At 39.9% G+C, this 15,588-nt stretch overlaps 1 protein-coding gene across 14 annotated transcripts in view; it reads left to right on the plus strand.

The window, feature by feature from the left end:
• Nucleotides 1-15,588, plus strand: part of madd (MAP-kinase activating death domain) — a 46,309-nt gene that overhangs the window by 18,777 nt on the left and 11,944 nt on the right. For 4 of the 14 annotated variants that reach the window (XM_087840809.1, XM_087840833.1, XM_087840812.1 and 1 more), the window contains 16 exons: nucleotides 731-832; nucleotides 1,569-1,586; nucleotides 2,528-2,587; nucleotides 5,952-6,060; nucleotides 6,198-6,384; nucleotides 7,216-7,366; nucleotides 7,688-7,891; nucleotides 9,268-9,318; nucleotides 10,613-10,716; nucleotides 10,965-11,048; nucleotides 11,930-12,088; nucleotides 12,449-12,569; nucleotides 13,929-13,991; nucleotides 14,908-15,028; nucleotides 15,212-15,317; nucleotides 15,445-15,555. In XM_087840809.1, the coding sequence (XP_087696935.1) occupies nucleotides 731-832; nucleotides 1,569-1,586; nucleotides 2,528-2,587; nucleotides 5,952-6,060; nucleotides 6,198-6,384; nucleotides 7,216-7,366; nucleotides 7,688-7,891; nucleotides 9,268-9,318; nucleotides 10,613-10,716; nucleotides 10,965-11,048; nucleotides 11,930-12,088; nucleotides 12,449-12,569; nucleotides 13,929-13,991; nucleotides 14,908-15,028; nucleotides 15,212-15,317; nucleotides 15,445-15,555 (1,751 nt within the window). The remainder of the gene's footprint in view (nucleotides 1-730; nucleotides 833-1,568; nucleotides 1,587-2,527; nucleotides 2,588-5,951; nucleotides 6,061-6,197; nucleotides 6,385-7,215; nucleotides 7,367-7,687; nucleotides 7,892-9,267; nucleotides 9,319-10,612; nucleotides 10,717-10,964; nucleotides 11,049-11,929; nucleotides 12,089-12,448; nucleotides 12,570-13,928; nucleotides 13,992-14,907; nucleotides 15,029-15,211; nucleotides 15,318-15,444; nucleotides 15,556-15,588) is intronic. The other 10 variants (XM_087840814.1, XM_087840836.1, XM_087840817.1 and 7 more) reach the window with 7 other exon arrangements.

Here is a 15,588-nt window from a genome sequence, read left to right on the forward strand (position 1 = left end):
TTGATGAGATGAGTTGCATTAGGAGATTTGTTTCTATATGAAATCTGTTATTATGTGACATACTTTATTTACATATTTGCTTTTGGTTTTACTTTTTAAGTTCCTCCTCGTTTTACCAAAGGCTTGTTTTGAGAGTAAACATGTTTTACCAAACTTAATGATAAGAGTCAGCTATGTTAAACAGTTTTTGCAATATAGTCTCAAAATTAAATCATTACATTTCAAGGACATTTTTGATGTTTATGTCAATATAGGGGAAAAAACTTCTATTAGCAGCAGCATTATAGTGCAATAATAGTGACAGCATTATATACAGCAGAAGTCAAATGTAAGCACAAAAGTAGCGTTTGCACCATTTTCCCTGGACCTAAAAATAAAACCGCTTATCCATCACAACCAACACACTGCTTGTGTTGTTGTTGTGCTCAGTAGGGAATGTAAACATATGGTGTCGCTATAGTATTGATATTGAGATATGGCATTTATATATGTCATAAAAAGTTATACAAACATTTTGAAGAAGGCAGGGTATGTCACAGCCGTTGCTATTACATCATCATTTCATCTTGTTTTTAAGCCTCCATAGCATTTCACAGCCAAAGACAGTATATTTAATGTGTGTACTGTATATGCATATGATATGGGTCTGCATAAACACAGATATAAACATGTTGGAGGAGGAATTCAAACACAAAGCAGTATTTGATTTTCCTCATCACTCCTTTTACAGGCAATCTCTACAAGAACCACGGCACAAGTTTCAGCTTGTCCAATCTTGCCCTTCCTAATAAGGCAGCAAGGGAGAAATCAACACCGTTCCCCAGTCTAAAAGGTAGGTGGCTAATGTGAACACTTACAGTTGTTCAGTATACTTATCTGTTCAGCGTGGTTTCAGTGGTGATTAAAAAAAATCATAATATATTTTGTGGGGATATGAAAAAACAAAAATAGGAATCGTGGGAAAAATAAGGATTTTGATACAGTTTTTGTTCATCACTGGCTTCATTTACTCAATTATACACTTTTGGATGCTTTAAATTACATGCTATTCTAATTCAATTTAAGTTTTTTTAATATTATTGACTGATTAATTTACTTTCCTTCTCTGCCTTTCTTTTCTTTTTCTAATTCGTTTTGGGGTAAAAAGAATATTTTAATTTTGATATTGAGGAGGAAGTGGAGCAAGCAGGTTTGTAGAATTGCTTTTTTGTAGCCTGACTTTCCTCCTTTTGGATTGGCAAACATATATGGCACTATTTAAAGGAGAATATTGAGGATAAATGAAATAAATAAATTTCTCTCGAGTCAGAAAATCCACTCAGAAACAGGGTTCACATTATTTTCATGGTCTTGTGCAGGTTGTTTTTGCAGAGATGAGCAAATTCAAATTCTATAATGAATTCTGTTTATGCTGGATTTTCGCTTTAGCTGAGAGAAAAACAAAACAATATAAAAAAACAAAACAGGTAAAGCATGATAAACTAACTCAATAGCTCCACACCATGTGGAATAGCTGCCATAGAAAATGTTCTGTTCCTTTGATTTTGATGTGTTTTGTCTTTGTCCAGATTCCCCTGAAAGCCCGGGTATGTTATGTCTGGTGTGATAGTTTGTAACCTCTTGAATAGGCATTTCTTTAACCTTGAAGTGACCTCTGCTTATCTTTATACCTCTTTTTCTTAGACTAAGACACACCTATAACACCACAGATCTAAACCCCTAGCTTCCCCTTTGTTTCTTTGCCATCCCCCTTTGTGTGCCTGTTGGGAGTCTTCTTGATGCACTGTGACGCACACATTTACAGTCAAAAGATTTTTGACTACAATCTGTTATTGGTGTGGCATCTGCTCATCATTACCGCTAGAGGAAAAATGTCAAGTCCTTATATATAATGGAGTAACATTTAAGTCTTTGAATGATCTGTTTATCTCCCACTGGCCGCTTGTCTCTTAACCTATTGTGTTGTTTGCTTGTTTGGTGGCGTTTTCTTTTTGATTTAATGAACTATTTAACAAATATGATTTTAGATTTGAGTATTATACTGCTTTCTATTTTGGTTTGTTTTTAATTCTTGAAACAAGATAATCACTTAGTGATAAATTCCTTCATGCACATGTTCAAAAAGAAGGGACTCGGTCCATTGCACTAGATTTACACTGTCTATGTTGAACTGTTCAGCGTTATTCATGTGGTTCAGGCTACTGATGTGTGCACAACAAAGTATGAGCAATACTCGGCTCTTACTTGGGTTGTAAATGTTGAACATCTTGCTGGCATTGTTCATTTTATCCAACATTTTCAGGGTCAACACCATCATCAGTACATACTGTGTATTTCTCTTTTCTGTCTACCCCCCCCCCCCCCCCCCCCTTTTTTTTCTTCAATATTTTTTTTTCTATTGTTTGACGCCATGTTGAGTGTGCATGTGTGTTGTATTATGGGTTGATGTTCAGACTGGTTGTGTCTGGGCCGGTGTCCCTCTCTCTGTCCACCTTTTCGCGGCACTAATTCTGGGTTTTGTGTGCAGTATTTGGGCTAAATTCTCTAATGGAGATAATTACAGAGGCCGGCCCGGGGAGCGGAGAAGGTGGGTTCTGCCCTTTTATCGCGTGAGCTGCATGCTTCTCCAAGCCAGTCAATTACATCTCCCAGCATTCCTTGTGTCTCTCTCCATTTCAGTCACTGTGTTTGTCATTAAAGGTCCAGTGTTGTCTTATCGCACTGCCATTCATAGTGACTGTTCTTTCTCAGACTAACTGTTCACTCCGCAGTACCTCATCTATTTCATTAGCAATATCACAAAATGTTAAAACAAATGAGGATATTTTCAGCAATCACAGGGAAATGAGAGCAATATGTTATAAAACTATTAAGCCCAGAGAAGCAAATGAAACACAAGACGGATAAAAGGATGTAAGAAATACATCACATGTGTAGGTTGTTTTACACCTCAGCTGCAGCATGCTTCCTGAATATGGCTACTGGACCTTTGACCATAGCTCTGGGAACAACAGTAGTATTATACAAGAGCACATTACAGGACTTGAGACTGTTGCATGCTGAAGCAAATGTCCATAGTCACATTAGTCTCCTACCTCATATTTGGGTCAGTTTTAGGGGCCACGTTCTCAAATAGCTCTGCTTTGTAAGCAGCGGCGTGGAGGAAACATTGTTTTTTGCCATGCTGGTGGCCTGGGACAATTTCTTCATTTTTTAAATTGATCTGGTGGTTTCTGTTACTACATTGGGCCAAGGTATAGTCGGCCCAGAACTCCATCATCTGTTGGCATGCTGGCTGTGGGCAGGTAAACCGGAATTTATTGTCCAGCAGGGTTAGCATGTTTGCAGTCTGCTGGCTGTCAAAGGATGGCCCGTCTGCCTACAGAGATCTCATCAGAGGGAGGCAAAAGTGTCCTCCCTCTGATGAGAGGCAAAGTGCAGAGCATATCGTACAAATGGTCTGTGGCCACTCTCAGACAGACCAACAACAGAACAAACCAAAGTACAGTACTGACAAAGAGGACAGCATGTGTTAGCTGGCATACTAAACTGTACAAAGAAACTACCTTACTGCATAGCTAAATGGTGGGATGTCCCAGCCTACGGCGAAGGCTCATGCTCAGGGTGAGGTGAAGCAAAAAGGCAGTTAGTGCCTGGTGATGGAGAAGTTGGCTAAGCACACCTGCCTATGGATGGATAAGCTGGCTACCCTATAAAACATATCGAAACAAGAAGAGGTGTTTGAATAATGACTGTGCAGTAGAGCTCTATGCAGGGTGTACTTTGCAGTCACCAGCCAATCAGGATATGTGTAATGAGAAAAGCTTCCCAGGAATAGACAGGGAGCTGCATCACATTGAAACGAATGCTAGGAATGAGAACCCACTGATTCCTTTGATAATGGTGGGGCAACCAACTCTGTCACCTGATCCACAAATAATATCTTAACTATAAATAATATCTTAAAATTATACCAGTTATATTTTTACAGATTTATTTCATTTGTATCATGATGAATCAGTGTTTCTGATTTATTGACAGAATTTGTTATTCCACCTGGCTCAGTCAGTGCAAAAATCTGACCGATGATTGTACCCTGACCTGCTTTTACAGTTGTATATTATTTCCAGGCTTCAGACTGGTATGCAGATTGATCTCACTTCCAGCTTTGTTTTTTTTTTTTTTTTGTTGTTGTTTTTTTTACTCAGGTCTTCTGAGCATTTTACCCCTGTTTTCTAGCTTCTTTAAGAAGCCACAAACAAAAAATTATGAAAGCTTCTCTATCCGGAGACTCAACTGAGTTTCCAACAAGCTTCTTTTCATGTGGCCTCAGACTTATCTGTTCATATTCACAGTGGACAGAGTCCATACGCAGTCTCCACCCTCTTCCTGCAGCAACATTCATCATACTTGAAAATTCCCCGTGTTTCAAGTGCTGCTTCAGCTGCCATCCCTTCCACAATAAATCATAAAGAAAACTGAAAGAACAGCTATGAGTTATTGGTTTTCAGACTAAAGCATGCTGAAAAATTCTTCTTGTGCAGTCGCAGCATCGATCTCCAATAAAACTTCAACAACAGAAATAAACAATAGATCCCCACTGCCATATAGAAGTGGAAGTAAACCAGCTTGTGATGAAAGAAAAAAGAAAGATTTCCATCCCCTTCTTTTAGGGGGATGCTCCTCACCCAGCCCAGTCTTAAAAACTGCTGAAGCTTGATGCGCTCCAGTGTGTTATGTTTGTATGTGTGGTTATAATGGACAGCATCCTTTCATATTGTTGGTTATTGCTGCCACAGCATGACTGGCCATTTTAGTTGCAGATGAGTCACAGCAGAGTTTCTGTGTCTGAACCAGCATGCTCTGTGAGCAAATGAAAGGAACCTTTGACCAATTTTAGAACTGGGCCACCAGACTGAACACAATGTCAAGCTTCCTCCACTTATGCCTATTTTTTGTTATTTCTATGTTACATTTATAGTGAAATAGCTCCATTTAATGCTTTTTTTTTTTTTTTTTTTTGGTCAGTGTTGTTGAGAATGCACCTGTTGTGTTTGAATAATTTTTACTGGAATTGTTAACTGACATAACCAAACAGGTGTGTCGCACATTAGTATTTAGCATGAACGCCGGCACATACAGGGTGAGTCGTAGAAGGAGCGGGTGCTATTAGGAAAGGCTGTTTGAATTGTGTAGTTTGAGTCAACACGGTGTAGCTGGAATAGAAAAACAATAATAAAATATCAGATCAGTGGAAGTTATTTTGTCTGAAATGGCTGAATGTGTAACAGCGTTTAGGTTTCTTACACACAGTTAGGTAAAGGTTTAAAAATGGATGGAAATTGCAATCCTTGGACTTGAATCATTTTTTTGATCATTTTATACTACAATGATAAAATGATTTCCACAGCCCTAACATCTACTGCATTGTGGTATCCATCCACTCACGTCTTTATTTTCCTTCATGCATGTTATCACTGATGTAGTTTTGCTACACACTGTCCTCCCACTGACCTCAAATCACTATTCTGCTAATGTGTGATGCCACCACCAAGAGCACCATTAGGACTCCTGTGTGTGTTTGTGTGTAGAGAGCAAGAGAAGAAGAGTGTCTGCACCATGTCCCTGTTTGATTTGTCCTTCACTTCTCCTGTTGTAATAATAGACTCTAGCAACGCCAGTAATTTGTGTGTTCAGCAGTAGATAACCTTCAGTGTTTGTCCTCTTCACAAAGTGATGTAAACTGCTTTCTTTCCTATCTGATGTTGAATCTTATAAAAATCTGATTTGAAAGCTCTCCCCCCTCCCCCTGGATTACAATTCCTGGTTAGCAAGTGCCTCTGTGTGAGTCTAATCCAGTGCTCCTCTGTGTAGCGAGCTAGTAGTTTGTAGTTTGTGTGTTATTGTTTTGTGATGTTTTAGAAACATAATTGTCGTGGTTGTTCTTCCAGGCGCACGCGCACCTCGAGCACTTGTTGACCAGAAGTCTTCAGTGATCAAACACAGTCCGACTGTGAAAAGAGAATCGCCCTCTCCTCAGGGCCGGGTAAACAACACGAGGTAGTAAACGATTTTAGATTAAAAGTATTTCTTAATTCTTTTGTATTTGTTAAGCTAAAGGCTTTAGATTGGATGCATTTTAATTGTTGTGTAATTGCTGTGTTTAGTGTGACTGAACCTGTGTTATGTCCATTCAGTGAGAACCAGCAGTTCCTTAAGGAAGTAGTGCAGAGTGTTCTGGATGGTCAGGGAGTGGGCTGGCTCAATATGAAAAAGGTGCGCCGCCTGTTGGAGAACGAGCAGCTTCGTGTGTTTGTGCTGAGTAAGCTGAACAGAGCCGTCCAGTCGGAGGAAGACGCCAGGCAGGAGATCATTCGGGATGTGGTGAGATCTTTGTTCTTGCCTGTACCAGGAGTATTTTAAACCTGGGCTATATTTTCTCATTTTGTTTAGTCTAAATGATTAATCTGGACAAAAACATTTGGAATTGGTCCAGTGTTGAGCCAGAACAATATAGAAGGAAGTTCTGAAACAGTATTCTAAGGCTCTGCTGTGTTTGATGTCAACCTGCCAGGCTTTTGCATATACAGATGCAACAAAATAAGCTAACCACAGTTCCACCACTCTGCAGCATGTTAAAGCACTTATCTGTTAAAAGTGCTTGGCTGTAGGATTTCTTCTCCTTTTTCACTTGCGGTCGTTATTTCGTTTGAAACATAATCACTGCAAAAAGTGACGAAAGAAAGAAAGAAAGAAAGAACAGCTTTTCAATAAGAGTCCTAGCCCCCCATAATGTATACATACATTAATGTATAACATTATGGTATCCTTTCTGCCCTCTCCACCCATCCCTGGTTGGTACTCTTTGAGTTCGTCACACTGTTGGCTTCCTGCAGCTGCTTCCATCACACAAGATTTTCGAGAGCAACTTATCCGGCATGTTTTTATGGTGTATAAACACTTAGAAGAACAGTGAACTTTGAGGGTTTTTTAAATTTTCAGAATATAACTATTGGAATAATAATTCCATGAGATTATATATTATATATGAAGTGTTTCAATCTGGGACTTGCTCAAAGTATTGTTTGCCTTTAATAACTGAGACTTGTTTAAGGTTTTGAAATGATAGTCTTTGACGATGGAAGCTTGTAGTGTTGTTTGTATTTTTCTATTGAGGTTTTCAGTAGAAACCATGTTACTGTGTTTTGTTCCCAGGAGGTGAACAGGAAGGTGTACAAAGGCATGTTGGACATCTTGAAGTGCACCGTTTCCAGTCTGGAGCACTCCTACACTAATGCAGGCCTCGGGGGAATGGCCAGTGTATTCAGCCTGCTGGAAATAGCACGTACACATTATCAAACCAAAGGTATGTCTCATGCTTTTAACACGGAAGAGTGGAAATGAGTGAGTTAGAGGATTTTTTTATTTTTATTTTTTTTTAACTTTTCTCAGCTTTTTTAAGATTCTTTGTGCTGAGGAGTGTAACGGCAGCGAGCCTGTGCTACTAACACGTGTCCGTCTTTGCACTGTTTATATTAAGCTTTGTGTTGCATGTTAGACTTCGAAGCACTAAAAGTGTGATTTTTCTTACTTTTAATCGATTCCCAGTTTAACCCGCCGCTTATTTTGTTTTTCTGTAATTTTGATGACCTCTGTTTTTGGCCCCTTAATTTCCGTAACTCGGTAGACCCAGAAAAGCGCAAGCGAAGCCCCACAGACAGTGCTGGCAGCCCAGGGAGTAAAGAGAGTCCTTCTGGTCGTATGGAGACTGCCAGACCTCAGGGCCTTCTGAATATTCCCCACCTGCAGCTGCCACACCACACAACGGGCAAAGGAGCCCGCCATTTTGATACCCGGAGTCTGAATGAGGAGAACTTTATTGCCTCGATTGGTGTGTACACCACTCCAGCCCGGTTGCATGTGCACTGTAAAAATCCCCTCCCCCTACAAGCTCATCACCCTTAATACCAGTCTCCCTCCCCTCCTCCAGCCGTCTCAAAGAAAGATCCCCTCACTTGTCCCAGACTCAGATTCTTGCAGGGCAATAATATTCCACACATTTGACTAAAAATAATCGCAAGAGTGGGCAGCCAAACTAAAAAACAAACAAAACGACAATAATAACAATAATGTCCTGCTTAGATGATTTTCAAAATTCAAATTCAGAATGAGGCCTTGGTTGCAGACATGATGAAAGCCTTGCAAAGTGTCTGGAATATATCCCTGTCTTTCAGCCTGGACTGCGTGTGCTTGTCTCCCTTCCCTTAAACATCTGTGCCCCTGTTTGCCTCCTTCCCAGAGTTCTGTCGTTAGCCTCTCGGCACCTTGAATGCATGTCATTGTTTTGGTCTTCCAATACGTAAATCTGCAGTAGTGGATGAGGGAAACCAGAGGTATGCGCATCAGTAGTCGAGACTGCCCTCACTGCAGGTTTTCTGCAAGGCGTGCTGTAGAAAATAGCAGCTCCCTTTGCTCTCAGCATGGAGGGTGGAAGAATCACTCCCCAGTAAACAGTCCCAGTAAGAATGCAAACGTCACCTAAGAAGCTTTTCTATTGGTCCAGATGGAAGTAACTGGAAAAATCTTTAATAATCTCTTCAGGATTTCAATTTCCAAAAGTTATTCTGGGTCTGTATACAGGGGACTTTCTCAGCTAAACCACCCTGACGCCTCTCCTACCCATACCCCCTTCTTTTCTTGTTAGAAGCTGCACCTTCAATTCTACAGAAACCTGTGAGACTTGCATCCTTCTTCTGCTTCTGCAACTGCTCCATTTCACATGCTGGCTAATCGGCCTCTCAACCTCATCCCATGCTCTTTTCCAAATCAACCATCTCTCTCACTCTTTCTATCTCCTGATCTCTCTCTTGCTGTCTTACTTGTGCTCTGGAGAGCCAGACAAATGCAATAAATGCAAATCAGTGGCCTGTAATTGGAGCAAAAGCTCATTCTGACGTCACTGTGTGGCTCTCCAGGACTTTGTGCCAGGAACTACGGGTGTGTTGTAATGTTCCCTTAGTAGCTGTTACACATGATGGATTCAATGTAAAAAAATAACAGTTCTTTTTCTATTTTTTAAAATGTTCCAGATTAAAGCAGAGCTACATGCAAACATTACAAAATACCTCCCGTCAATATTGACAGATTCTCAATGCTTACTTTGTTTTGCTTTTGATTTGAATGCTCATCCACCATACATGCCTTTTCAACCAGCTCTCTGACTCTCTCTCTGTCTTTCTCTCCTTGCTTGCAATGCATCTTGGGTAGAATTGTGGAGCAAGCACCAGGATAAGCAAAAAGCTATGGAAAAACAACAGAGTAAGAGACTTTTCACACACCAAAAAAAAGGATTAGGGTGTTCAGCTGCTGACCTTTTTTTCCTGCCGCTTTCTGTCTACCTTTTCAAACTTACCAGGATCTTTTATACATGAATAAATAAAAAAGAAATGAAGGAGAATAACCCAAGAAATATAGTTACACAGGTCTTGATTTTACTCTTACAAATAAAATGTGTATCAGGTTGTTTTTTTTTCTGTAAAATAATTAAGGCTAAAGCATTTTACACAAATACAATACTTTTAGGGAAAAGAAAGCCTTTTATTTTCAAAAATGCCATGCTGTGTTTAATAGAGACTGTTTCCAAAATCTTGTGGAACTTAATTGACATTTAAAAAAAAATGGGAATTTCATTTTAGTTACTGGCTTTAGCTCCAGCAATATGTCATTTTGTTTTACCAGTGTGTTTCTTTTTCCTTGCAAACATGCATTATGATGAACAGATATGAATACCTGCTGCCCTGTCCTCCTCTTTTAACTGTATTCTTTCCAGTTTCAAGTGGCTTTCTGTAAACTGTGTGTTTGCAGCCAATATTTCACAGGTACACTTAAAAGCCTTATGAAATGTTAGAAAAGTTAAATGTCACAAAATCCCGGGGGGGGGAGGGGAATGAAAAAGGAACAAGGAAGGGTCAGGATGTACTTGTCACCATCTGCACCTGCGGAGGTGACGGAACAAATTGCAAATCACACTTGAAACAGAAAATGTCTCCTTTACCGTCCATCAGTTTGTCTGCATGCCTAACTGCCTGTGTCTGTTTTTGGTGTAACTTGGGCCACATTTGCAGCATTGACTGAGACGTAATGTCACACGCTCTGGCAGTTTTGTTTTCATTTGTAACTTTTTCCCAATTTTACTGCACTCTGCTTGCCCCTTCTGTCTTTTCTCTGTCTGGTCTTGAACAACTTAAGCTGTTTTTTTTTTCCATAATAACACCAGTATTTTATATGGAAAGATAAAAATAAAATAATTAGAGAACTTTTTTTTTTTAAGATTCAGGAATTATTAATTTTTCTTCTTACAGTATTTTTTAGCTAGAGTGAGGTTATGGCACCAAGTCTTTGATACCAAACTTTGATAAGCTAGCGTTATACTGTATGCTTTGCTGTGCACAAGTGCAATGCAGTGTTTAAATTGAGGCTTTGGCACTTCAGATGGATGTAGCGTCAGTGTCGCTGTGCTGTGCTGGCTTTGAGTGAGGCGGCTCTGAATAAGGTAAGAAGGCAGCGTAGTTGTCTTCATGAAAATGTGCTTATAATCATGCCTATTTTGCAGGGTCAGAAGGAGCAAAGCAGCAGCGCCCCCAGGTGACAGATGCAGAGGAGAAGAAGTCCCAAATCAGTGCTGATAGTGGCCTGAGTGTAACATCTGGATCTCAGGTTTGTATATGCAGCACTGTGCGAAAACCTGTGTGAAGCAGAGAGAAGATTAAACTAGGTTTAAAAAATAAAAGCTTAATAGTTCAATCTAATTCCCCAGTCTTTGTATATGTTATTGCCAGAGCCTGTAATTCTTGTAGTATTCAAGTTTTGATGTTGCTCCTTAAATGTCATAAAACTGCTTCCCTTAAAAATACTACTAATAATATAAAAATACCACTGTATTGTTTTTTTCTTTTGGGTTACAGAAGAGTGACACTGAATCTGTAGCAAGCTCAGAGCCACCGATCCTGACAAGGAGCACCAGCCAGGAGTCAGAGGCCAGCACAGTGGTAGGGCATGGCCAACTCAGATATTAGTCACTAAATTTCTGTTTATTCCACCTACAAAGTAATTAAAAAAAAAAAAGAAGCAAGAAATGTGGGTGGTATGTGTTAGCATATTGTTAGCTGTAATCAAACAAACCAGTCCTCTGAGAGCTGTGATGTTGCTGTTGCTAGGTTATAGATTTAGTGAAGACTGAAAATGCCAAATGTCCTTAGATGATGAGTTTTCAGCCTCTCCATGAACAAAAGTAATTATATAAAAATGATGCAGATGTCATTCTCAAAGAGTGCAACCATTTAAAAACATGTAGTCATCATACAGTGATGTTAAGAAGAATAAAAATGGGCACCTCACAGTCACTGAATACCATCGAGTCAAATCTAAGGCTATTGGTTCTCCAGCTAAAGCTTGTAGGGCAGTAGGACAATGATCCCAAGCACAGCAGTGAATCTATAGCGGCTGAAAAAGAAAAGAATTAAGATGTTGCAATGGACCAGTTGAAGCCCAGACCTCACTATGATTGAAATGATGTGGCTGGTCTTTATCAGACCTGTGCATAGGAGAAATGCACATAAACCTCAATGAACAGAAACAGCAGTATCAGAGTAAAGAAGTGTGTTGTGGCCAAAATTCTTCCACAATGTGAGAGGTTGATAAAAGTACACAGAAAAAAACATAATTTCAAGGTATTTCTGATTAAGGTGGTTTTTAAAACTGGTGTAGTGCTGGGTTAAGATGAGGAATATGTTGCATAACTGTTTAATTTATTTTGCGTGATTGTGCTTTTTTTTTAAATTTTTTTTATGTTTTTTAGTAACTAAATACTCCCAAGAATAAACCTTCCCCACTTCTGTATTGTTCTTACACCTTGGTTCTTACTTTGTAGATAAGCAATAGCTCTGGAGAGACTCTCGGAGCTGACAGTGATCTGAGCAGCACAGCAGGCGATGGCCTTGGCGGGAGAACCGCCCCCCATTTAACTCAGTCCAGGGGGACTCTTTCTGACAGCGAGATTGAAACCAACCCAGCCACCAGCTCAGTGTTTGTAAGTAAAGGACTCACTGTTGGGGAAATGTGTTTATGACTTCACAAGTTAAAATAAGTGAAAGCTTCACAAAAGGTACTGGGCCTTGGTGGGATTTCAAGGTTCAGTTGAAGTTCAGTTACAACCAGTAGAGGTTAAAACCTGAAAAAGTTGAAGTGGAAAATAGTTTTTGTTTCTTTAACTAAGATTAAACTAAGGAAACCTACAGCTTCCAGCAATTCTGTGTTCGTGTTGCGTTAAAACTCAAGTGGTGTCAAAGTATTTAAATGAATTTAAGCTAGTTTTCTATATTTGCACATTTGCGAACATATTTGGGGTGATTGCAATAACTTCTGATTCACTTTGTCTTTTTTTCCAAAGGGGAAGACCCACACTCTGAAACCTGGTGTAAAAGATCATTTACCTGCCTTGGCAAAGGTGCTACCTGCACAGCCCATCGAGGACACCAGTATGAGGATTTACCTTTTCGAAGGCCTGCTGGGTAGGCTCCTGCTCTCTTGTTCTAAGGCTTTCTCTTACAGTTTGCTCCAACAGCTGATGCTTGGTAAAAACTTGCTTTCTGTTCTTTGTTGCTGTACTAACAACTTAAAATTGGTCCTTCCACTAAAGTAAAGACGGCAGCACTTTCAGTTACCCCTTACTTACTTTAACTTGCGCAACTTCCTAATTTGGTTTGCCAGTTAATGTAATCACAGTGAACTTTCACTAATTTGGGAGTTGCTTATAATAGAGCAAAGCAGAAGTCAGACATGTGATGATTTAGGATTATGTAATGTTAAATGCTACAAACCAGTAAACTACAGCTAAAGGTTAAAAGCTGTTTTGTTTTGTCTAAAAAATAAAATAAACTGTAAAGATAATTGTAATAATAGTAGTACCCGACTACATGCTACTACTTCTACATTGATTCTTCAAGTGTCTGGAACGCCACTGAAGGCTCAGACATCACTCCTCCAAAAAACATTCCCTCATTTGATGCTTTGGGGCAGGGATAGCTCAGTAGGTAGAGTGGTTGCCCCATGATCGGAAGGTCGGGGGTTCGACTCCACTGAACAGCTACCCTGAGGTACCCCTGAGCAAGGTACCGTCCCTACACACTGCTCCCCGGGCGCTGCATTGGTGGCTGCCCACTGCTTCACTGGGTGAATGGGTTAAATGCAGAGGAGTAATTTCCCTACGGGGACTAACGCATACACATTTACATTTACATTTTACATTTTCATCATGGTGTTGACTTTGGACTCAATGGAGTCCAAAATCTCCATAGATATACATTCGGTTAAAATTTTGGTAACTTTATATAAAAGCGTATACAGATATTTCTAATTGTGAAGCCCCTCCCACAAGGCCTTATAGCTGGAACAATTGTCATCTTTGATCACTCCCATTATTAAGATAGAAATGCTTTATTCTCTGCCAGGTTTTTCCTTTAATTTGTCACTCCTTCCTAACGTGTGCAAATGACTAATTTTCTTTGCTGATGAATTAACACCCCTGAACGTGGCACTTTTCTGAATGACTGTAATTTAGAACACCAGAAAAAATGGTATCTAATTGTGACTCTGTGTAACAAAACAGAATGTCAAACTAAAGTAAGAACCTAAGATAGTGTTTCATCTCCTTGAGTGCTGTTTATAAAATAACAAGCCAGCCAAGTTCTAGATCTGTGAATATCTGGGCTTGCTCTGTCCATTTCTCCTTGTTTTTGTTCCTCTCGTGTGGGTTTCGACTCGCTCCGCTTTTGTTGTTGCCATTAAACCTACTCACCTCTTCGCCTAACCCCCTCCTGCTTTTGCTGCTTTTTCTCCCTCCTGCTGCTCCTCATGGGGAATTCTTCCAGGCCGTGATAAGAGCTCCGTTTGGGATCAACTAGAGGATGCTGCCATGGAAACCTTTTCACTAAGTAGGGCTGATCTCTTGCCTTTGCCCTTTAATTCCTTTGTGTTTGTGGAGCGTATCCACGGTTCACCCCAGCTAGCTCTGTGTTTAATCTCTGTGGGGTTTTCTTTTTTCCTTGCACATCTGTGTTAAACATACAGAGGGGTAGAGCATGTAAGCAAAAGGAAGATGTCTCACAGGAAGATCACAGTTAAACTAGGAGCTTTTAGTTAATGTTTCTTTGATTTTTTCTGTTCACAAACATTTTCCGTCTAACTTTTATTTTAACCTAACAGCCTAACATTTCATGGGTTTGCACACTGGATGAGTGTTGCCTTTAAGTGCTGTTAGAGATGTAATTACCAGCTGAACACACTCAAACAACCAGCTGGTGAGTGATACTGTTAAATGTCAAGATTCCTAGTGACCAATTACCACATTGTAATAGGGGTGAGAAAAAATGATGTAATGGAAAGTGAAAGCAACTAATTTGAGGCTAAAGGGAAAAAAAAAAGCTCCACTAACTTGTTATTTTGGAAAGGTTACAAAAACGGCACTTAAAAGCTACAGCAGACAAAACTGTACCGTGTGTGTGTGTGTGTGTGTGTGTGTGTGTGTGTGTGTGTGTGTGTGTGTGTGTGTTTTTAACTAAACCATTTTGGTTTAGTTTTCATTGGACCTGTTTTGATGTGCGCTTAATTATGCTGATCCAAATGTTCCAGTAAACCTTATTGTGTGTAAGATGTGTTAACGACCAGCATGTATCAGACCCTGATACACGCATATTTTCTCCTGTTATAGAAATGTATGTAAGTCTTCGAAAGAGCTTGCACTTGTGGCTGCATGTGGTGTAGTTTGTGTTAATATGTTACCAGCCAAGGTGCAGACAGAGAAGATTTTCAAATTTTGGGGAGCTTCATCTGTCTTCTTGATGTTTCTAGGTAAGGAGCGCTCCACACTTTGGGACCAGGTGCAGTTCTGGGAGGATGCCTTCTTAGATGCTGTTATGTTGGAGCGTGAGGGCATGGGCATGGACCAAGGACCCCAGGAGATGATTGAAAGGTTCCACTTGGCCATTGTTTTAGTTCAGCCAGTGTGATTTATGTTAATTTTCATGCTTTTTTTTTTTTTTTCTCTTTTCTTGGTCTTAGTTTTTTCACTATGTTGCATCACTGTTTTCATATCTACTCCATGGAACTCATTGTGGACTGTAAATAAGTTCTTCTGTGTTGCATGTCAACACAGATACCTGTCACTGGGAGAACATGACCGCAAGCGCCTGGAGGATGATGAAGACAGACTTTTGGCCACCCTGCTGCACAACATGATTGCATACATGCTAATGATGAAAGTATGGAGTGCTTTTTGTCAGTTCATTCAAAGCACAGTAAAACTGTTTGTTAATATACACAATTTTTTGTTTCCCTGTGATTATCTCAACCTTTGAGGTTTGTGTTTGTTTGTTTGTTTTCATGTAGGTGACCAAAAATGACATCAGGAAGAAAGTGAGGCGCCTGATGGGCAAGTCCCACATCGGCCTCACGTATAGCCAAGAGATCAACGAGATACTTGACAAACTGGCTCAAATGGTAAACATTTGTATTAGTTTTATTTCACCCAGT

Source organism: Neolamprologus brichardi, chromosome 1, assembly GCF_056152115.1.
Source record: "Neolamprologus brichardi isolate AB-2024 chromosome 1, ASM5615211v1, whole genome shotgun sequence".
NCBI lineage: Eukaryota > Metazoa > Chordata > Actinopteri > Cichliformes > Cichlidae > Neolamprologus > Neolamprologus brichardi.